Raw genomic sequence first — 25,267 nt, 5'->3', positions numbered from 1 at the left:
ACAAAGTTAATTCGAAACATTAATATACATTATACTAGGGCTTTCAAATACAAAGATTAAGGTTTGAATCTATATATATAAAGGAGAGTTGGGATCCGAAAGACTGTGTTTGTGGCGGGATGGAGAGTTAAGGCGGGTGTTGGGAGTCATGTGATCATCTCCACTCCCATTCACCTCATTTCATTCACTTCATATCGCTCCGAGCAGAGCTCCGTAGCTGGCGCGGTCTTGCCGTTCTTTTCCCTTAGTGTTTAAAGTCCTTTCTCCTTTACTGATTTACTGTTTAGTAGATGCGCTACTTACTGAATATTATTTTTTCCTTTAGTGTTTCTACTTAGTGTTTCTTAGTGTTTAGTAGACGCGGTGTGCGAAAGGAGAGTTGGGATCTGAGAGACTGTCTTTGTGTGTTTGTGGAGGGATGGAGAGTTAAGGGGGGTGGGGGAGTCACGTGATCATCTCCCCTTCCATTCACCTCATTTCATTCACTTAATTTCGTGCCGAGCTGAGTTCCGCAGCTGACGCGGTCTTGCCGTTCTTGATTTGCTTTTCACATAGCCAACTATACGTTGCATGCTCAAGAGTAAGCTCAGCACACAGCTTGGTCATATTACAACCGGAGGGGCGAACTGACAACGTGGTATACAAAGAGATCTTTAACAAATAATTATTGGTACATTTTCCCTCAGTTTATTATTTAAAATTTTAAAGCAGTACTTCGCCACTGTGAAGCGCGGGTATTTTGCTAGTATTCATATAAAAATAAGTAAATATTCAAATATATTCAAATGTAGGTTAAAAGTTCCACCTGCTACAGCATATATGTTTGTGGTTAACGTGCCTTTGCATGCTTCATTATTATAAATTTTTTTTTTTTGTTTAGGGTACTTGTGCACAGTATGCAGAGTCATGCACTGATGTAACTTTCATTTGGAAAACATGACTCTTCGCAAAAATGGGATTCTCTATATGTGGAAAGTCGAAGAGAAAAGTGGCACTGGGACACTTCACATGCCTGTAATGTATATATGAAATCCATACAAAATTGCTCATGATTACTTAAACATGTTAAATGTATGCGCTTTTTTTTTTCAGTCCCCCTCACCCTGCTTCCTCCTTTAGCCTTCCACTCCACTATGTGCCTTTCTGTTCCTTGGGTGGAAATGACGTGAAGTCAGTGCCCATCTATGATCATTGTGTATAAGCTGAGGTATGGTACGTCTATCTGTGTTTCACAAAAGGAGTTACTGAATGGACTAAATGTTGCATTGTAATTATCTGAAAATATCTCCTTCTTACTATATTTTTATTTGGCAAAAACTTTCATTAACGGCAACTTAAAAATTTAGTACTAAGTAAAAAAAAAGTCAAACAAATTGAAAGAAACAAATTACAAATAAAACAAATGCAAAAAGAGTAGCTTATAGTAAAAAAAAAATAAAAGCAGCTTGTGGAAGGTAAACCAAGCGTGCAGAAGAGCCTGATTTGATTAAGTTTGTAAAGCGGAGCGTCGGTTGAATACTGCATCAGGTGTCTGGTGGTCAAAGTTAAACATACAGGATTAAACTAAATGGGGCTCTGTTGCTCTTTTAGGGCTCATTTATACTTCACGCTCAGAATGCGTACGCACCCACAACATGGCTGCCACGCGTTCTCAGCGTTCATTTGATGCATCCTCTGAGCAGGTCCTCAGAAATTAACGTGACGTATGCGCGAGTTGCAGTACCAGCAAAAAGTCGGGGGGCGTCCTCTGGTCCTGACAGCAGCGGATCGCCATACTGAGCACATTAAATGTAAGATATTCCAACTCTCTGCAAATTTAGAATCCTTACATTTATACTTGATATCACTTTCGTGATGAAAAGCATTAACGTATGTATATTACATTTTACAGATAAATCGGTAATTTCATTTAAATAATGAATACTGTTAATAATTACACACATGGGGGTGACACAATGGCGGAGCGTTAGTGCTGCTGTCTTGCAGGGAGTCACGTCGTTGATATTCCCTGCCTGGAGTTTACATGTTTTTCTGCTGGGTTTCCTCAGTGTGCTCCAGTTTCCTTCCAAAGATATGCAGATTTGGGAATTTGGTGCCGCTAAAATGACGCTAGTGTATGTGTGTGCTTGTATTCACCTTGCGATGAGCTGAGGCCTCGTTCCCCAATGCTTTCTGGAATGGACACATCCCTGGATTGATGGATTTAATCAATAAACATCCTTTTCAGAGATATTGCGGTAAGGTGTCATCGGAATTTAATGGGTGTTCTAGGCAATTCACAACACAGAGAAGCTGAACATGTTCTCACCGTGATAATATCTCGCACTGCCACCTGGCGGATTCCTCCAGATTTACGTAAAGTACACGCGCAAGTATAAACACTAGATAGATAGATAGATAGATAGATATCTAGTGTTTATACTTGCGCGCGTACTTTACGTAAATCTGGAGGAATCCGCCAGGTGGCAGTGCGAGATATTATCACGGTGAGAACACTACAACGCTTGCGTAGCAGGAGCGTCCGCTGCAGCATGCGTCGCATCGTGTGAAGTATAAATCTGGCCTTACAGATTCAGCAAAAAATAACACATATAATCTTGATACTTATTTTTCTACTTCTATTTTTTTACTACAACTTTCTTTTAGCAATTCTGTCAAGCTAGCTGCCTCCAAAAGACACATGTTGTTTGAGGTAGCTATGTTTTCCTGACATTTAAAATGCTCTTTAAAATTGTGAGTCTAAAGCTGTTATAATAATAAATAGAAAACAAGAAATATGGCAGTTATTTCCCATTATATTCAATGAGAAAATGAACCAACTTTTGTTTGCTATGATTAATGCAGCAGCAATTCAGGGATCTGAGGTTCAAGAGTGAAACAGAACTGGATCAGGAACAAAATTATATTTTTAAGGCACTGGAGAAAAATCTGTTCATAGTACACCTGTTAACCAAAATGCAATGCAGTTTAATAAATGGCGATACAAAGCAAGAATTTAAAATGATAACGCTGATCATAGAATAGATGTGCAAAACACATCCAAAACACAGAAGTATTGCAACATAGCATGTCTGGAGGAACATGAAGCTGAAATTAGTGCAATGTGAATTAAAAGACTTTTTTTTTTAAATTGAATGTCAGCATTTGCCTTTAAATAAGAATTTTTTTTCATATAGATTATATCCAAATAGTGATATTCAATCTGACAGAACTAGTATACATACAAGAATCAAAACCAATATACATAATTGTTTAAAATGGGTTGGATAATTATTCTCGTATTTAACAAAGAATAAAAACCTTATACAAAGAAAGATTTCTCTGTGTACCAACTGATGTTTTTGTTGCAGTATTAAAGCTCTCACATGAACACTGAGTGTTTAACATCTCAAGTACCTGAGAAGTAGACGTTTTGCCTATATTTTTCTTCACATCTTTTATGAGCAACACTTCTTCCTCCTTGAGTGTTTGAATATTTAATGATCTCAGCAAGTCACAAATATCAGTTGATAATGTAGATTGGGCCTGAAATTGAAAAGAATGATGGTAATGAAAATTTAAAAATAGTTCAAAAAGAGTAACTTCTGTAAGCCACATTGGACTCAGTATAGGTTTTATGCAAGAGTATCTTATTAAATTAGGGCAGAAGATAAAACTGGGTTATACTATAGTATTCTAGATGACAATTAAATACAAACATGAAACAAATTCCTGTACACGCAAATAAACAAAAATCAAAAAATTATTGAAAATCCTTCTTATTTTTTAATACGAAAAGGATTGTAATAAAATAGTAAATACTGCTTTAAATAATGAACTTATATGTATATCAATGCAATAAGAAAGTAATGTATTGTAGTGCAATCAGTTTATAAAACAAGAAACTTCACAAAGCTTTAACTTTTTCTACATAGCACCCAATGAGCAAAACCAAACCGGGCAGACAAATTAGCAGTCTGCTCTTCAGCCCAGACGAAGTGACGAACTGATCATGCAATGAATAGCAGTCCAATGTGCCCAGACTACTAAATCAACGCTCTAACCCTGAAAGCTCTTTTACAATTAAGATGCCAAACACTGTAAAAGTGATAAAACTGTAGTCTGACAAGAAATCCTCACCATCACATATCATATGTGCACTGTTGAGCTGAGAGTGCATGTGTGGCAGGAGAGGAACAAAAGTGTTAACCTGTTTGTAATGCATGAGAGTGTGGGACATATCAAGCAGACATTTTTAAATCAATCGTTTGAATAAAGTGTGCATTTTAATAGACATATGTGTTACATACAGAAAAACATCAAATAATCATTCCCTTCATTAGATTTTTGTTAATTTATCTGTGTTTCAAAAGGCAATGTCTCCTTCATTACTGTAGTGTTTTTTCTCTCTTAAATATTATATACTCTACATGCATGTGACCAGTGTAAAATAAATAAGGTTTACTTTTTAAGACATTCTGGTCTTATATTTACATTTATTTGCTTAGCAGACACTAGTTAAACTTAAATATAAAGTCTGTAAATAAAACAGTTCTGCCCAGAATAAAACAATTTACCCAGTGACTTTTCCACCTGCCACAAATATCTTGATAATAGGTGGCTCAAATTAAGGAGATGTTTAATTGCTAATTTTGTGCCATTACAAAGAAATGGGTATTTAACCTTCAAATGCATTTAATAGGGTCTCTCAGTTTTGTTTTTATTTTGTTTAAAAAAAAAAAAAAAGTTAAAAATGACAGTAAACTTTCATAATTATTTGTTGTAATAACAAAGGCTTCATATTATCTTCTCTTAAAACTTTTTACATTTTCATAGACAAGTTTAAATAGGAAATGCTTATTAAGGTTACATTGGTTACTGGGATCACAAGAAATTTTTTATAAATGATTTTTATAAAATACTGTATGAAAGCAATATATTGTGTTTGATATTAGACTATTTTACAAAGGAAAAAATATTACTTTTGAGTGAAGAATGACCCTTGAGCATAGAAAAATACAGTAAATTCAGTAGACCTCTTCACTTTCAGCATACTTTATTGTGTCATTGATTTAATTTTAGTAATCTTTTTTTTTTATATATTTTTATTTTATTAATTTTCATTGTAATCATTCCATACAAACAGATCAATTTATAACCCAACAAAATTGAAGACAAATCAAACCCCACCCCTGAGAAGGAGAGCTTAGCTAAAGGAAAATTGCTTAAGGCTTTGTAATAAGGCAACATTAAACAAAAGAAAGGGAGAAGTAAATATATATGTAAATAAGAGATGGAGAAGGGAGTTAAATGCGATAATAGTTATTTCTCTCCAGCTCACAAAGTTAACTGTCCCATCATGGAGACACTGATTCTGAGTTTTTAATGTCATTTTATAGTTTTAATCTTAGTTTCAAGATTCCCCATGAGTTATTGCATTTTAGCATTATTGTTGCATTGATATTTATAATTATAAGGATTACAAGAATAGATTAGATATAACCTGCTCTCCTTCTCTCCCCCCTTTATCCCTCCACCCCCCCATTTTGCCTCCCCACATGAGGCTAGATCCCACTTCGCAATGTCCCAGTCCTCTGACATACGAAGAGACAGAGCACGTCCAAAACAAAACAAACCCCACCCTGCAGCGGCGTTAGAGAATAAACCAAGGGAATGATGTTAAACAGTCTACTTTAAGGTATAGTAGAATAAAAAAAAAAAGAAAGAAAGAAAAACGAATCCTACTTTAATTACTTCCACATTTTCACACTCACGTCTATAACTCTATAACTCTAATTAAAACATAAACATATAAAGTCCAGATAAAGAAAAGGATGTATAATTATAATACCAGTCTCTTTAAACATGGATCCAGAGAGCAGATCATAGGTCCTTCCCTTGCCTTGATAGAATACGGCTCCTTATTAACTTTCAAAAAAGTGTCGGAAACAGCTTCTTTAGTTCCTTTTCAGCTTCTTCTTTGCTTAGGAAAATATAATATTGATCTTGAACTTCCACTTTCAGTTTGGCGGGATACAAGAGGCTGTATTTGATATCGGCTTTCCGTAGCAACTTTTTAATGTCAATGTAGGCTCTGAGTTTTGCAGCTGTTGATGGTGAGAAGTCGGGGAAAATACGAATAAGATTATTTTCGAATATAATCTCTTGCTTGTGTCTGAGAATTGCCATCACATCAAGCTTACATCGTAGTCGCTCGAAGCGGACAATAAAAGACCTAGGTTTAAAGGTGCTTGGTCTGTTTGTGCGATAAGCCATGGCTATCTCAATGTCGAGTTTAAAGTCATCTCCAATTATTTTAGACAGTAATTCTACTGCAAATTTCACTGGGCTTGAGCTTTCTCGTTTCTCAGGTATACCCTCAATTCTTATATTATTTCTTCTGCACCCATCCTCCAGGGCTGCAAGTCTGTCTCCAAGTTTTTTGCATTCGGAATTCGCAGCTGTGGCTTTTTCATCGGCGTTAGACGCCAGTTGTTCCGCTGTTTCAACTCGAGCTGTGAGTCCCCAGCTGTCTTCCAGCTGATCTGAAACGTCATTAATCTGGTCAGCAAGCATTTTCAGTTTGGAATTAGTTTCTTCAATGTGTTCCACTAATTTCTCCAACATGCCTTTAAAATTTACGTCAAAATGTTTAAATAGATGTGTTTCCTTATCTTCTTAAGCTCGTTCTTGAGCTCAATGGTCGCCTTCTTAAGATCATTCTTGTTATCTTTCTTAAGCGCATTTATGGCCGTAACCATGGCAGTGGCCAGTGTAGTGATCATCTCTTTCAGTTCGGACAGTTCGCTTCAGATTTCGTGCTCCGCGAGTGGAAATGCAGCTCCTGTTATAGCAGATGCTGCAGGCTCGCGATGAGTAGATGAGAGCACATCCTGCAGGGCCTTTTCTAGTCTCGAATGATCCTCAGAAATCGGCGATCCTTCGCTCCCATTTTCACTCACGACTGGAGACGATACAATGGAGCAGGGTCCCAGGAAATCGGCGCATTCGTCTGCCTGTTCCAGGTCAGTCTCCGTGAGGCCATACCTTGCACTCAGGCCGGAAGTCTGTCCAGACTTTAAGTTTCTTTTCTGGTTCTTTCTGACTTTTCTTCTTGTTACTCATGCTTGTATATTGTAGTGGAAGTTCCTTGGTCGGGTTAAATACAGGATACCTCTAAATAATATGAAATACGTGGGAAAATAAAGCCGCTGCTAGCGGAGCTCTGCTTCAGACGACCATCTCCTATAAACGGACGAGACCATTTAATTTTAGTAATCTTGCCATTTTCACAAAACAATTCTGCCCAAACAGCTTCATTATTGTCTAAACAGACAAGAGAATATTTTTCCTTTCCTCTCAAAGTTTTGTAAATGCCGGTTGGCAAACTTCAAGCAAGCTGTCGCATGCCATTTACTCAAAAGTAGTTTCTGTCTAGCCACTTTTTCATCAATGCCTGATTGATAGGAGTGCTGCTAAGATGGTTGTCCTTCCAACAATTTCTTCCATCTCAGCACAGGATGTCTGAAGCTCTGTTAGAATGACTAAGGCCTTCCTTGCCCAGTTATTCTGTTTGGTCCAATGGCCAACTCTAGGAAGAGTCCTAGTGGTTCCAGAGGTCTTCCATTTCACAATTATTGAGGTTGCAATGCTTCCGGGAAAACTCAAAGTTTTAGAAATCATTTTATGCCCTTGTGCTTTGTCTCACCAAAATTTAATCCATGAGGTGTACAGAGAGTTCCTTGAACTTCATGGCTTTTTTTTGTGCTGACATGCAGTGTGAATTGTGGAACCTTATATACACAGGTGAGTGCCTTTCAAAATACCCCATAAATGCAAGGATAAATAAAGCAAACAGGATACACTTGACTTCAATCTGGAGTGGCACAGAAAAGGGTCTGAGTACTTATATGAATGAGAGATTTTAGTTTTTGATTTTTAATACATTTGCAAACCATTTCAAATGTATTTTTATCATTATGGGTTATTGAGAACACAATAAAATGTGCTTAAAGTGAAGCAGTGTGAATACTTTCTGAATTTCAATGTATTTTGAAACAAAAAAAAAACAAACTGTTACACATGTCCCTTATTTACTTTATTATTTATAACAAATAATAAGACATGTTCAGGTATATTTAAAAACCTCATGTTTATGTTAGTCAATGAGATGTACTGTAAGAGTACATATCTGAGAAACTGAATAATTTTTTCTGTCTCAATCTGGTATTTGTATCTAATCAAAAAAGTCCTCGGCTTGAGTCTTACCTTCTTTAATAGTTTTTGTGTTTTTACTATTACAAATACACACTGGCAAGCTCTTTTATTTATAAGAATTTGTCCAATCAGGGCTCTGGCACGGAGGATTGATAGCTTTACTTTTTTCTTTTTAAATGCAGAATAGGATTTACAAATTTTTAAATGCAATCAAACAGAAAAACTTGTATACTTGCAAAAGTATTAAAAAATGTAGTGATCAGCATCACTACACAGCAGTTTTACACAATAGCCCATAATTGATTTAGCAAACCTGACAGACATCCCTGCTGACTAATCAAAATAAAACTTGTAAACTGGAAAATACACTTTAAACCTCACTTTGGCAAACAGCATTTACTCTGTAGATTTGTAAGTTTCTGTATATGTGGTATATAGTAGATTTGCTAAAGCAAAAATAAATCTCTGCCTTGGGATAGTATGGTTTATTTTCAGTAAATTATTGATATTTCACTGTAACATCAGCTTTCCAGTTATGCAAATGAATTATGCCAACATATAATATATGGGTAAAAAGCATCATAACTCATAACTTAACATTTAATGTCAAAAGAGCCAAGCCAGTATATCAATCACTGACTGGTGTGATTTGTGAGACAGGGATAGGAAACTATTCTGAGCAGGTTTGAAGCAAGTACTAAATGGATGAAGAGCCACACAAAATCCACTGCAGTTAGTTTCTCACCTGACTCCTTCAACTGTAGAAATTGTGAAGCAAAAAGTACTGAAAGAGTAGAATAACATAACATTCTCAGACTTTCCTAATGGAACATTTCTGGGTTGTAAAATTGATTTATTTGGTAGTTTTAAAGCATTTCATTGTAAAGGTACATCAGTAGCCATAAGCTCTATTGTAAAACGTAAGAGCGGGCTAGTTATTTTTAAAACATATTTTATAAAATATACTTCACTTAAGAATACAATTTCATGTGGCAAACTAATACATACCATGCCTGTGAAGGATGAAGGATTGAAAAATAAACTTATTTTTTAAAAAGGAGGATGTTTAAACAGTCATAGTATTTATAGTTGCAATGGCTCAGGGAAAAAAAACAGTTGCAGTGAAGCGAGAGTTTCTTAGGGAAACAGACAGTCTTACTGCTGACTTAAAGAAAATCTAGTAGGAAATAAAAACACTTTCAACAAGCAGCTTAAAGTGAGAAAGCAGCAGGAGGCAGAAAGTATTTAGTAGTGAGCGCCACCTCAAACAGTTAGTACAGGCGCTTAGAGAGGGCTAGTAAGTATTAAACAGGTAACAGAGTCTGTTAAACTCATAATTAAATTATATACTATTTAAATTGTACATAATTTACAACTTAATAAAATAGTGAACTTCCCTCCTTCTACCCCTCCATGCTCACAGCTTGTGCCCAAAGTACCAAACTAACAAGTAATCTTTTACTTCCTTCTTTACTAGAAAACCCTGTTAACAGATATGAAGAAGGCTAATAATTTACATACTGGTCACTGCTGAAGTTTATCAAACACCCCAAACACACCCGCACTTGACATTGCTCTGGAGTAGGTGAAAAACACCAAAAACCCCACTAAAATGAAAAATGATGAAAAAGATCTACCTGATACCTTTATGGTGATGAAAATTACTTTTGTGGAGCAAATATTATATCATAATCAAGTTTCACACATAGATGAAATGCAGCACCACTCATTGCAATCCACCAGCAGGGATGATGACAGCATGCAGCACACGCTGGGCACCTCTTCTGCAGATAGGATAATAGTAAAGACTCCACAATGACAACTAAGTTCTGCTCATAAGAAGTAGTTTCAAATTTGAGGCCTCTCGATATGCATATCTAGTCATGTACAATTAGTCTAAATGTCGTCTTCAAACTCTGTGTGTGTGTGTGTGTGCGCGCGTATGTGCTGTATGATGAACAGTCACCTCATTCTGGTTTATATTCTAAACTGTACCAAATGCTTCCAGGGTCTCTAAAATGAGCAAAACATTTTTTTAGAAATTGGGCACTGGGTTACCCACTTCATATTATGGTCTATGTTCAGCCCTATGCTGCTTTTACTGGTGGCATTGTGCTTTTTATTTTAACAAAAAGAAAAAGAAAATTTTATTTTTGTGAGAACAGAGCAAAAGTTTAGACGGCTGAAGGTGCCACATGACATTTATGCAGGTTCAACTGTATTGTGGTATGCACAGCAAGCTAGTGTGAGATTTGGTAAAGTGATTACAAAGCAATACATGATTCATGAAATGGTACCGCATTATAAAATGTTGATTCATACAAAATGTATTCATCACAACTAACATTCTGCAAGTTAATAAGAAACAAGATCTTAAGTTACACCTCTAATTATCTGCCTGATTCTCTTGTGAAAAGAGGTAAAATTGTTCTGTAACACATAAAAAAATGTGAACAGGCAAATAATGATTTTATTTATTTAATTAGCCATGTATTAAAAATTGCACATAATCTAGAGAAACCAGGCAACAGTTCTAAATGAGTAAGTGCATCAAACTATCCAATGGTGATAGGGTCTTTTCTTGTTTATGTCCATTGAGAGACTCAGTGTCTAATCTGAATAGAATACTGACAACTAGTTTAAACTCTACTTAAATTCTTGAACCTCACTTGAAAAAGGCTAATTACATACATATACATGGAAAACTGGAGACATTTACTTATCCAAATCAAAAAGAACACAGAAAACAGACAAGCAGATATGTTATTGACTTACTTTAAGTCCACCTTTTCAAGAAAACGTGCTAAAAATAGAATAAATTAATGGCTGGCCAAAAGTCCTACACAGTACGAAAAACAATTCATTGATTTCAAATTTAAAAAGACAGCTGTCTTCTTATAATACACACTGTGCAATAGCATAGGCAGTAGACAGAAGTACTTACTTGTGTGAAAACATCTACTTCTCCACATGAATTTGGCACACTCACAAAATTAATCTGTCAAATGAAAAACAAATTAGTATGCACTTAAATGTATTAATAATTTACACAACTCCATAAAAATGTAAAACATATAGCTGAAAATATAAGCTTGAATTAACATGTATGTCACTTTTCTACTATAAAGATTCTGCGAAATAAAGTAATCCATATTTTTAACGAATTCAAGGGTCTGTCAATATTATTATTGTGAAACAATGCTCCAATGTTAAAAAAGACAACATCCAAAAATTTTTAATATTCACTGTCCAGAGAGCCAATCTGCTTTTAGAGGCTTTCCTTCAAGTTTTTTCTTATGGCAACACATTAAGTTATACACAAGATATATTATACAACTAAAACATAACATTCTCAAACCCATTCGGGTTTGCAGAGGGCTAAAGCCCATTTCTGCACCACTGGGCACAAGTCAGGGCCCATTCATAAATCAATACGTGGACAACTTAGAATTGACTGATCTAACACCCAAGTCTTTAATGCAATAGAAAGAATATTTTAGTATATGGAAAGAAAGGGGAGAATTTGCATACCTAACACAGAGAGAAGCCATGTACAAAATATGAATTCAGGCTTCTGGTTGCCTGAAGCAACAGTGCAACCCCATAACTAACTATAAAGGTGAAACAGAATCAAGGACAGAATAGTTGATATAATGTGAAACTTAGCTAAGACCCTAATTAGTTGTAACAGTCCACATTTAAAATGACGTTTCCCTCCAAAAATACATACAGTAATCCCTTGCTATATCGCGCTTCGCCTTTCGCAGCTTCACTCCATTGCGGATTTTATATGTAAGCATATTTAAATATATATCGCGGATTTTTTGCTGGTTCGCGGATTTCTGCGGACAATGGGTCTTTTAATTTCTGGTACATGCTTCCTCAGTTGGTTTGCCCAGTTGATTTCATACAAGGAACGCTATTGGCAGATGGCTGAGAAGCTACCCAACTTACTTTTCTCTCTCTCTCTCTTGCGCGGACTTTCTCTGATCCTGACGTAGGGGGATTGAGCAGGGGGGCTGTTCGCACACCTAGACGATACGGACGCTCGTCTAAAAATGCTGAAAGATTATCTTCACGTCTGTGCAGCTGCTTCCTGAAGCGACATGCTGTACGGTGCTTCGCATACTTAAAAGCTCGAAGGGCACGTATTGATTTTTGATTGAAAAACAAACTCTGTCTCTCTCTATCTCTCTCTCTCTCTTTCTCTGCTCCTGACGGAGGGGGTGTGAGCTGCCGCCTTCAACAGCTTTGTGCCACGGTGCTTCGCATACTTAAAAGCCAAACAGCCCTATTGATTTGTTTGCTTTTCTCTATCTCTCTGACATGCTCTGCTCCTGACGCGCACTCCTTTGAAGAGGAAGATATGTTTGCATTCTTTTAATTGTGAGACGGAACTGTCATCTCTGTCTTGTCATGGAGCACAGTTTAAACTTTTGAAAAAGAGACAAATGTTTGTTTGCAGTGTTTGAATAACGTTACTGTCTCTCCACAACCTCCTGTGTTTCTGCGCAAATCTGTGACCCAAGCATGACAATATAAAAATAATCATATAAACATATGGTTTCTACTTCGCGGATTTTCTTATTTCGCGGGTGGCTCTGGAACGCAACCCCCGTGATGGAGGAGGGATTACTGTATTATAAACCAGGTGCAATTTCAGGATCAAATTAACTTTGGGAGAAATATTTATTAAAGACTACTGACATGCAAGTAAGAAACTACTAAAAAATTGGTTAGTGCAGTGTAACTGTGGCACTATTTTTTAATATTATATTTTAAATATTTTTCAGGTTCAGATAATAGTCGGATGAATGGATAGAAACAATGCCACTTGAAAATTCTTAACCAATTTGTTTTTACAAGGAAAATTAAGAGTACTGAGAAGGAATGGGCGATATGTATCATCTACAATAATATATTAATTTTTATTATAACAATGTGTGAGCTGAAATTATCGAGTATGTCACTCACTTTGCAAAAAACAATCAAAAACATGCCTCGAGAGTACATGCATTCACTGTCTCATGTAACCTAACAGGATAGACTACTGCGCATGCACAAAGTGAGTACATCGGCTTGCACTTTCAGTGTGCCAGAATTATGGAGCTTCACAGGTATCACCCAAAAAAAAAAATCTCTTCAAATGAATTACATAATTCATTTGAATGGATTATTTTTTATTTCGGTAAGAAGCATATACAGTAATCCCTCGCTACTTCGCGGTTCACTTTTCGCGGATTCACCACTTCGCGGGTTTTTAAATACAAGTGATTGCCCGCCTATCGCGGAAGTTATGTTCCAGACCCATCAGCAACAGGAGAAAATCCGCGATATAGAAAGACCATATAAATAAACATTTTTATAGTTTAAGCCTTAAAATACCCATCCCACATGCTTCAAACACATGTAAACTTATAAAACACACTTTGTTAACACATATGATATGTGGATGTCGGGCTAAGGATATGAGTAACATCTCACTATTATAAAACATTTTAACTTCACGCAAGACAAGACAGTGAGACAGGAAAATTGGTGATGTACAGGCTTTTAAATTATTGACACGCAGAGCAACAAGCAGCACAAAGTCCACTTCTCCTTAGCGTTCATTCAGCTCCCCACCCCCTTGACAATGCGAACTGCGCCTCCGGGGAGGGGGGTTTGAGCGAATGTGTGTTCAGCCCTCACAAAACCACACACACACACACTCCTCCTTCCGAACGCGCAGAGCGACAAGCAGGCATTTTGGCAGAAGCAGCACAAAGTCCATTTCTGCTCAGCGTGAGTTCAGCTGCCCCCCTTCACAAAGCAAGTGCAGGCACATCGACGTCTGATTGCTGCGTGCAGGCAGTGTGCAGTGTTGGTCTGAGGTGTTTAAGAATGTAGAAAGTGTTTAAGAGCATATGAAGTGTTTATAAGAGTGTGGGAAAGGTTTATAAAGCCTTAAAATATGTATAATAAAATAAATATAGGTCGCTACTTTGCGGATTTTCACCTATCGCGGGGTGCTCTGGAACGTAACCCCCGCGATAGGTGAGGGATTACTGTACCTATCGGGCATCTTGGTTGGTGGTCCTGGATTCCAACACACTTTTTTTTTCTTTCATTATTTGAAACTCTCTCACAGAACCCCACCTCATCGCCCCGCTCCATCCCGCCCCAACTCGTGTAAAACGTATGTACAATAATGACAACTATGTTAAAGCAATGATGAAGCATAACGGAGATGCTGTGCCTGCCCATAAATCCCAAACATTCTATTCAAACCAATGTATACATCTGAATGGACCACGATTGGGTGAAAAAGAAAGAAAAAAGTCTCTTAGCTGCTATTTCCAAAAATACAGGAATTCAGAGAAGGCAAGTCTGCACACTGCCTTTGAAAAAGAGATCAAGAGCTACTTGATGATACCTGAGGGGGACAGTGATGTAAATCCACTTGAGTGGTGGAAAACAAACTTGCAAGTTTGGGATTTTTTTTTGTGTCTTTGTGCAATATATGACAGAAATTGTTTGCAAATGCTATTGTTTTTTTCCTGTGCAGTATCTGATAGAACTTTGGATTTTTACACTATAGTACAGTATATTACATTTTTGTTCTTGCTTGTATGCTGCACAATACATCTTACAGCAGAACAGTTTATTTTTATCCACATTCTAATGTTCATGCCCTGTAGTTCAATTATGATTAATATTTGATTCCCTTTGGCTTCATATTTTGTTTACATTGAGGATATGTGTCTGTTTAAAATGCTCTTATTATAACAGTTTTGTTGGTATTTTGTGCAAATCGTGTAGGCAACTTTGAAATGGTTAACTCATACTTACACTGTTTGATCTCAGCAATACTTTGACTGGTGTTTTAATGTTTGTGTTGTTTTGCTTCAGTTTTAAGTAAATACAATTAGTTTTTCTTAACTGTTGTTTCCATTAATCTCATTAGTAAGCTAAATTAATATTAGATTATCAAGACCAAGCTAGATCAATAAGACTTTTACAAACATGTTTTTAAAGGATGCAAAATATAGTCTAATTATCATTATCTTCAAAGTACCAGAAAATATTGGGATATAATTTTTGCCAATATCTCACACCCCTAAGTGCTGAGATAAAAGCACATGAATACAGTAATCCCTCCTCCATCGCGGGGGTTGCGTTCCAGAGCCACCCGCGAAATAGGAAAATCCGCGAAGTAGAAACCATATGTTTATATGGTTATTTTTAGAATGTCATGCTTGGGTCACAGATTTGCGCAGAAACACAGGAGGTTGTAGAGAGACAGGAACGTTATTCAAACACTGCAAACAAACATTTGTCTCTTTTTCAAAGTTTAAACTGTGCTCCATGACAAGACAGAGATGACAGTTCTGTCTCACAATTAAAAGAATGCAAACATATCTTCCTTTTCAAAGGAGTGCAAAGCAAGCAGTCAAAAAAAAAATCAATACGGCTTTTTGGCTTTTAAGTATGCGAAGCACCGCCGGTACAAAGCTGTTGAAGGCGGCAGCTCACACCCCCTCTGTCAGGAGCAGGAAGACAGAGAGAGAGAGATAGCGAGAGACAGATAAAAAAAATCAATACGTGCCCTTTGAGCTTTTAAGTATGCGAAGCTCCGTGCAGCATGTCCTTCAGGAAACAGCTGCACACAGCCCCCCTGCTCACACCCCCCTACGTCAGCGCGAGAGAGAGGGAGAAAGTAAGCTGGATAGCTTCTCAGCCATCTGCCAATAGCGTCCCTTGTATGAAATCAACTGGGCAAACCAACTGAGGAAGCATGTACCAGAAATTAAAAGACCCATTGTCCGCAGAAACCCGCGAAGCAGCGAAAAATCCGCGATATATATTTAAATATGCTTACATATAAAATCCGCGATGGAGTGAAGCCGCGAAAGACGAAGCGCGATATAGCGAGGGATCACTGTACATGGAAAAGCACGCTAAATCCACACAGAAAGTACAGTAAACAGAGGGAACTGAATTCGAGCTTCTGGGACCGTAATGGACAAACACTAACCAATGTGACATTAAACTGCCAGATGTCTAATGTTATATGAAGAATCCTAAAATGGCGTTTGCGTTTTGTGAATTGCCTTTGGAATAACATGCTTAAAATGTTTATCTTCAAACCGGCAGATGTTCAAGAAAAATTACAAATCTTATTTCTAATTTTTTATTTGCAACAAGTTCAATTTAAATGTTATTTACATTTTTTCCTAAATAAAAAAATAATATTATTAATCTGAGGCATGGTGATAGTACAGACAATACAAAAGTAAAAAAGGAGTGAACATAAATAGTTTTAATGTAAACAGATTGGCAAAGAAGAGGATTACTTGCTTGTTAATAATTGTTTTTTTAAATACAATGATCATTTTTACTTTAAAGCTTTAGGTATTTGAAACTGTTTTGTCTTCTTCCATCCTGCTACACTAGTACAGTACCCATGGAAGCTGGAGTTTATTACAATCTGTGGAGAAAAAGCAGGAGCAAATCCCAGCACTCGTATTCACGTAATGTGTACTTTTAAAAGTAATACTACAGATAGACTAAATTTAATTTATAACCACTTATATATTACATACAACAATCTTTTATATTATAATACATTCTTCTCTCAGTATATTTTCAGCTTCTGCAAATCCACTTATACATTAAGTCTTATATTGTGTGGACAAAGTTTATGTTTAATTGCTTTAACAAAACCACAACTTTGCACCTTCTGTTTCACAATGAGTTGATTTGTATGGTTAAATCATTATATTAGCCATAGAGCATTGTTTGTTATTAGAAAAAAAAATCCCCCACAAATGTATTTAATGCCAGTTTAATGAAATGATATGAGACTTTTCATATAACCACAAAATACATATCAATGTGCAGTGTTAAATGTTTCCCATAACATTAACCTAACCAAACTGCACTGACTCATTTACTGTTGAGCTTTAGTTTTACTTTTACTGATTCTCTTCTGGAGACCATTTAACCACAGAAAAAGCAACTGGTCATTAAATTAATTTAATTTCATTATTTTGTTGAAAAGTAAAACACATTTCTTCTTCTTACATGAAAATGCTTTGACAGCCAAACAAATATATCCAGCTATTCTGATTTATTTTTATTTACTTTACTGACAGAGAGTTGGAAAAGGGATGAAATATTCCGTAACACAATTCCAGGAGTGGGAATCGAACTGCATCCTGTGTTGTTCATGTTGATTAGCAATGTTAAAGAATAGCATTCCACTTTACCTTCAACTATCTTTCTAAGAGTGCCAGGTTTTGTAAGTGATATGCTTTTTTATTAACTTTACATAGGAACTTTTTAAAATTCACTTAAACTAATAACTATTTTTACAGGAAACTAACTGCAGGCTGTTCTGCAAATGGCAATCACTCTTTAGTAGGAGCTGTAGGAACTGAATGTTCCTTTCAAAACAACTGCTTACATACATTTCAAAAGAAAAAATGTAAAACCATAGCAAACAAGTTCAGGAAAAATAAATTATTCCTATAATTTAATACATAAATCATAGCTAAATTTATTTTCTGTCAAAAAAAAACAAACTTGTGTTTTCTTTCAGATAAATGCAAATGTTTAATTATTTCATCAGTGTGTGCCCATGTTGTCGTAACTCTAAAGTTCTGTTCAAAAACATTATTGATGATATTTTACTTTGTTTTTTTTTGTTTTTTGTAAAATCCCATATTATTGCAGCAAGCAATGCCACTGAATACTGCTACCCAGGTGTGAACCATTGTCTCTTCCCTCCAGCTCACACTTGACAGTATTTGCATATCCTTTTTATTTTGACAATCCTACCATGCCACTTTTATTTTATTGACATTATTTATCACTGCTGACTAAATGTGGCTTGGTCCATCTATAATGTGCCATCTTGCATGTTCTTCTTTCCCTATGTCAATTTGATGATGGCTACGTACGTCGCATACTGACGTCTTTGAAGCTTTACTGAGGCTACAATTTTTATAAACTATTTAAACAGAAAAACATTAGCTAATACTTCATTTATTATTTTATGTTTCCACATGATTCCACATCCCTTGGGATCTATCTCACTCCTGGTACAACAAGGTAATGTTATGTAGAAAGATGCACACGCAATAAAAAAGTAAAGTGTAAATTGTCACTGTTTTGAGTGAAGAGATGAAAGATATCAAAAATCTGTGCTGACTGTTGATGCAGACTGCTTTGTAATAAGCCTATATGCTGCCTGCCACACACAAACGTTTAATTATTACTATTTCTTCATCAATAAAATGTTTCTGCCTCTTTTGTTATTTTATGAATTTAAAAAGTCATCCAGTCCTCAAACAATGGTGTTTCGTATTGTGCAAGCTGAACATTTCTATTATGGCCATAGATGCTTTTGTTTTCAATATGAAAAAATAACACCCAACAGTGAACACCTAGTCAATAATACTTTCGAAAGTACAGCTCCTCAACCTATCTTGAATATAATAATGGAAAGGCAATGTTTACATATTGGGGAAGTTGTGAGCATTTGACAATCTCCTTTTTTGTCTCTGTTGTTATCAATCAGTCATTCTGTAGTGTGGCGTATGTGCAGAATACCAATAATTCATAGTATTAGCCATCTGCTCAATGGCTCTATATTTAGGCTTATCTCTTTATCAATCTATGTCACTGACATACCGCCTGCATTTGGGTTGACGTTTAGGAGATGTCGCCACTGGAGTTCTTTTTTTGTGCCATCACGATGTGTAACACTTTATTTTGCAGTCATAAAGGACAGTTTGGTGTGAGAACAGAAACACAGGTATTCAAAGACACGTGTCCAACTTAATGCTCAGCAGATGGCACAGCTTTTAATTCTTCATATGAATGGGTCCGAGCAATATACTGTTTGTTTACAATGAAAATAGATGCAAATAATAAGTTGTGTGCCAAGAAATTAATTATTTTTAGCTGTTTTAGGCAATTTACTGCTTTTGGGGGTAGGGCAGTAGGGATGTTCTATCAGAATGCTGAGAAGATGAGCCATTAGTGAGAATAAAAGGATGATTAATGTACTGTTTGAGCATAAAGGCATGGATATAACTGGTCCGCTAGAGCCCTCAGTACATGGGAATAAATATATCCTGGTTATTGTGGACTATGCAACCTGGTGGTCAAAGGCCATTTCATTGCGAGTGGGTAACAGTCAATTTTGTGGGAACTGGGAAGGGTCTTTGCATGGGTGGGCATCCCCAAAGAGTACCTGATGGATCAGGGCACAGCCTTTACACCGTGTATCTTCAGTGAAACTGCCAGGTTGCTCTGAATCTCGCACCTTAAGATGTTCATCTATCATTCCAAGACGGATGGACTTGCTGAGTGCTTTAATCAAACCCTTAAACAAATGCTGAGTAAGGTAGTGTGAGAGGCTGGGAGTAGTTGCTCCCCTTGGATTTGTTTGTCTATCGCAAGGTCCCTTAGGTCACCACAGGGTTCCCCCTGTTTGAATTATTATACTGAGGATTATATCAATACAGAGCACAGAGTCGTAGTGGGAGAACACCCTTACCATCTCCTGGAGGGGAAAAAGACTGAAGTGGAGCTAGAGGTCAAGTCTAATCTTTCTTGTTAACACTCAATAGGCGTTGGAACTTTTGCAATGACTTTTGTTGACTTAACCGGGCCTGTTGTTTTTACGCCTACTCCATGCCAATGACAATATTGGCGACGACTTCCTAGAACACCAGCCCTTCACATAACCAAAAAAAAAAAAAAAAAGGTTTAGCACCCCCAGAGGGCACTGGCAGTATTGTGTCCTCCCATTTTGAGATGCACAAGGCCCCAGTGACGTTCCAGCATCAAGCTGCCGTGGACAAGCTAGTGCGACCCCATAATGTCATTAAATGCAAGATTGATGATGTGGTCATTTATTTCAGCACCTGGCAGGATCATGTACAAACTATGCTAGCTGTTATCTGCTCCATCTGCACAGCTGGCCTGAAGAACAACTACTTTAATCTCACCAAAGCAAGTATTTAGGCTACATGCTGGGACATGGACAGGTAAAACCCCACTGCTCCAAAGCGTCTGCCATTTATGGCTGGCCCTGACAGCATACCAAAAGACAAGTGCAAGGCTTCCTGAGGTTTGTAGGTTATTACTGTAGGTTTGTGCCACATTTCTCCAGAAGTGCTGCAACATTAACAGACCTGACTTACAAGTGGGTGCCCAGCACAGAGGTGTGGACTCCTAATACTGAAGTGGGTTTCCGTGAAATAAAGAATGCCCTGATGTCACTTCTTGTGTTGATTTCTCATTTTCATTACCTTTTCTCCTCCAAAGTAGCACATCTGACACCTTTGACATAGCCAAACACCCTGTTATGTACCTTAGCTGAAAACTCCTAGACCGGGAAACAAGGTACACCGTGATAGTACTGGATGTGCGAGCTATTAAATGGGCAATCATCCAACTACACTACTACTTACTGTGGAGGGAACTTGTTCTGGGGACGGGTAGTGCACCTCTCTAATGGCTCTCTCTGCACAAGAAATCCAACCTTCAATTCACCTGTTGCTTCCTGGACCTGCAGCCCAAAAAGTTCATTGTCTGCTCCATGCTAACACGGATGCCCTCTCAGCTAGGCCCACCTGTCCTACTGAGGACGGGCTGAGTGGTGGGCCATGTCAAGCACATGTACATAGGGTGCACATGGAAGGTATAGGTAAGCCCATTAACACTGCAGCAGAGCAAAAGGGTGTGCTGTTACTAACTGTATCTCCTGTTTCCTCTGCAGCACTGACCAATCCCAAGGAGACGACGCCTAGCCTAGCCCTGCCCCCTGACATACCTTTCAAGCACCACCCCTTTACAGGCTCAGACTGTTTTAACTAGTGTCACTCTTGAACCTGTTATCAAAAGAGACAGAGCTCTTCATAGCAAATTTTCGGTACATTGTAAAGTGCCTTGACACTGATTTTCTTTTGTTTTACTACTATTTTAAGCCATTATATAAAGTAATGCCCAGAAATAAATGTTTGGATTTGTATATCTTGTTTGTATATTGTTTTTTCTCATCCATCATAATTGTCTTTAATATTGATTTTGTTTTTGTAAATTCTGATATTTCTGAGAAGTAAGACAGTTGATCTCATGTTGTATAAATGAAAACAAAAGTGACATGTGGCTGATAAGCTTGTAGGCAACATGCCTCAAATACCACTGATGATAAAAATTAATAAAATCAGACTTCAGAAAATACAAAAATTAAATACACATCAGGTGTTATCTGCTGCAGCATGCTTGCTGCTCACATTCACTGACCATATTGTTACTACAGGCTTTCTGAAAAGAACACTCACCTCTGTCTGTTTCAATGGAGGATGTCAAAATAAACTGAAAGTGAAAAGTAGCAAATTCAAATATCTTTGAACAATCTAGATGTGAAAGCCAACTTTCCCCACTAAAAAATAAATAAAAAAATAAATAAAAACTTGCTTCCAAAGAAGCATACCTACTATGAGTCATCTACTTTACTTACATTTCCAGTGAAATGTATTGAATCTCAACAGGCAGTTAGTTCCACTAAAACTTACAAGTTATAGAAATCACAAACAAATGGCCAGGTCTCAGGAAGACCATTTTTAACCTCTCAGACTTAATAAATACTACTTCTTCTTAATCCCTAAAGCCTACAAAAAAAGTCGTAAACCAGGGTCCACCTTAAATTCCTTCACACATCTTCATTAGCGTCTTTTGTTTTGCAAATGTGTCGATCAGCACAAGCAGCGTGCTGTCCCATCCGTCCCACCGCTGCAACTCAAGTCAGACAAAAAGTTCTCCCAGCTCAAGTTTGTTTATCTGCGTATGAGGTGCCTGGAGTTATACAGGACAAATAAAATATTGTTATTTGGAACACATGCATTTCATGTGTGTTCCGTGTCTACAATGATCTGTGTAAATGTAGGATGACAAGAAATGCAAGGCAAGAAATGTTGAACACATACCTAAAACAGAAACTTTTTTCATGTTATAGTATTAATGACAACATTTTGACATGAAGTGGATAATGTGTGAAGACTGAAGTCCAAATATCAAATAAACACTTTCAAAAAGGGTACATGTATAACAAAATGTGCGCTTTTATTCAAGAATATAACCGAAGAAAAAGAAATTGGGTTAAGATACAATGCTGACACGACCGCTTGGATGGTGCAGCAGTAAGACCTGTTTACTCATAATCAAGAGGTTATGGTGCTCATAAAGGTTAGCGTTTTTTTTTTTTTTTATTCAGTTTTATTCTCTCATTCACGTTCATACTCCCCTCGATCTGACACTGCCGTTTTCAGATAAAGACGTGCTATAACAGAGGTGAACTCAGATGAGGATGGGAGTTCTACATCGGAGAAAGAGAACAGTAGCCTTCCCTACAAGAAACTTCCACTCACAGCTATGTGTTCAACATTTCTTGTCTCGCATTTCCTGTCATCCTAAATTTACCTAGATCGCTGCAGACACGGAACACACATGAAATGCATGTGTTCCAAATAACTTCTTCTGTTCTTCAATTTCAGTCAGTAATTGGTTTTCTTTCATACAATTTTTTCTTTAGCTAAACAAAGATCAGACACATGCTGACATGAAGGTCAACATTAAATATGATGGTTTCCATGACATCACATGCCACGTTGTGCATGGCTCCCATGCCTAGCAGCATGCAGTACCAAAGTGCCCTAGTTTACAAAATGGCGATATTCATAACATCCTTATATATAAGTTGATAGCATTCGTATGTATGGTGTTCGCGTCAATACCCCGTATGTATGACGATGTATGGTGTTTGAGTCAATACCCCGTATGTAAGATGCCTCTAGCATGTCCTGCTTGGGATTATACAAACCACTGTACACTCCAAACCAGATCCTGGGGGATTACATTTCATAGGTGAGGCTGAACAATTCTTTTGGTTATACACTGCCTGGCCAAAAAAAAAGTCGCCACCAAAAAAAAAGGTCACACACTCTAATATTTCATTGGACCGCCTTTAGCTTTGATTACGGCACGCATTTGCTGTGGCATTGTTTCGATAAGCTTCTGCAGTGTCACAAGATTTAGTTCCATCCAGTGTTGCATTAATTTTTCACCAAGATCTTGCATTGATGATGGTAGAGTCTGACCGCTGCGCAAAGCCTTCTCCAGCACATCCCAAAGATTCTCAATGTGGTTAAGGTCTGGACTCTGTGGTGGCCAATCCATGTGTGAAAATGATGTCTCATGCTCCCTGAACCACTCTTTCACAATTTGAGCCCGATAAATCCTGGCATTGTCATCTTGGAATATGCCCGTGCCTTACGGCTACACAGCTGTTCAGTCCCAATCCCTTGAGTTCCCTTCGCATTGTGCGTGTGGAAATGCTCTTACTTTCACTATTAAACATAGACCTGAGTTCTACTGGTTTTTTTCTTCGATTTGATTTCACCAAACGTTTAAGTGATCGCCGATCACGATCATTCAGGATTTTTTTCCGGCCACATTTCTTCCTCGAAGACGATGGGTCCCCAACTATCCTTCCAGTTTTTAATAATATGTTGGACAGTTCTTAACCCAATTTTAGTAGTTTCTGCAATCTCCTTAGATGTTTTCTCTGCTTGATGCATGCCAATGATTTGACCCTTCTCAAACAGACTAACATCTTTTCCATGACCACGAGATGTGTCTTTCGACATGGTTGTTTAAGAAATGAGAAGCAACTCTTTGCACCAGTTGGGGTTAAATAACTTGTTGCCAGCTGAAAGATAATTGCCTATGCAATAATTATCCAATAGGAGGCTCATACCTATTTGCTTAGTTAAATCCAGGTAGTGACTTTTTTTTGACCAGGCAGTGTATTTCGCCATTAGAAAATCCCATTTTATAATCTTAGCACTCAAGGTCACCTTACAATAAAATTAAACAACATTAGTAAAATTAAAACAAGAGAATGATAAATCAAACATCAATAATTAGCAAACAAACCAAGATAACTGCCAGTAACAGTGTAAAATTCACAATTGGTATGCCAGTTTGAAAAGAAAAGTTTTGAGGGCAGTTTTAAAATGTGTTATTGAATTGAGCTGACGTATATGAGCCGGAAGAGAATTCCCGAGTTCAGGAGCACTATGAGAGATGCTCGAGCTGCCAGATTAGAACAGAGTCTGACGTGTGGTACAGAAAGTAGAGCAGTATTTTGTATTGTATTCTGTAGTTAACAGGGAGCCAGTGAAGCTGAGAGAGAATCGGTGTAATATGTTCAGTGGATTTTGAACAGCAGGTTATTATCCTGGCAGCAGAATTTTGAAGAAGTTGTAAGCAATGGATATGTTTTTATGGGATGCCAGATAGAATAGCATTACAGTAATCTATACGTGAGGTGACTCGGGCATTAATCAATACTACAGTATCGTGTTGCGAAAGAACAGAACAAAGTCTAGAAATGTTTCAGAGATGGAAGAAGGCAGTCCGTGAATGTTACTTATATGGGAGGAATTATTTAATAATTATTATTATTATTATTAGTACTATTATTTAATAATTGCCTTTATTAGTGTATAAATGGATATAAATAATTACATTTAAACGATTCACCAAAATCTGTTGTATGTAAACGATACTGTTTTAAACGTTATTGTTTTTTCATCAGAAAACCCAGTTTCCACGTCTACGTGTATTAGTTTAAATGGCACTTTTACCACTCGCAATAGGGCGGACACGCTGACGTATCGTGTTGACTGGGCAACACAGTGAATGCGCCGTCTATCTATATATGTCTATGATTTGTTCACTTTCCGACGTAGTGTAAATAAAGTAAATTCATCTCACTATGGTGCATATTCCGTATGTAATACCATGTAACACATTATAATTCTCCTGCTTTACGTGAATATACCCATGCCACTGAAAAAAAGACGTACAATTCCACGGTCCACTTCAGATGCCAGAGAAAAGTCTATTTCAAGGGCGTCTCAAACGCCACAGCAGACACAATCCAAAGTGGACGAACTTACAACAAAATTTGAATCAGAAAACTGTTTGTTCTATTTCTATGTTCTGTTTC

The 25,267-nt window shown here is 37.2% G+C and overlaps 1 protein-coding gene across 2 annotated transcripts in view; it reads right to left on the bottom strand.

The window, feature by feature from the left end:
* Positions 1 to 25,267, bottom strand: part of akap11 (A kinase (PRKA) anchor protein 11) — a 113,010-nt gene that overhangs the window by 32,103 nt on the left and 55,640 nt on the right. For both annotated transcript variants that reach the window (XM_028799664.2, XM_051927292.1), the window contains exons 4-5: positions 11,141 to 11,194; positions 3,397 to 3,525 (exon numbers count right to left, since the gene is read on the bottom strand). In XM_028799664.2, coding sequence (XP_028655497.1) covers positions 3,397 to 3,525; positions 11,141 to 11,194 — 183 coding nt within the window. The remainder of the gene's footprint in view (positions 1 to 3,396; positions 3,526 to 11,140; positions 11,195 to 25,267) is intronic.

Source organism: Erpetoichthys calabaricus, chromosome 4, assembly GCF_900747795.2.
Source record: "Erpetoichthys calabaricus chromosome 4, fErpCal1.3, whole genome shotgun sequence".
Lineage (NCBI taxonomy): Eukaryota > Metazoa > Chordata > Cladistia > Polypteriformes > Polypteridae > Erpetoichthys > Erpetoichthys calabaricus.
Note: the sequence above shows the minus strand (reverse complement) of the source record. Positions and strands in the feature narration are given on the sequence as shown.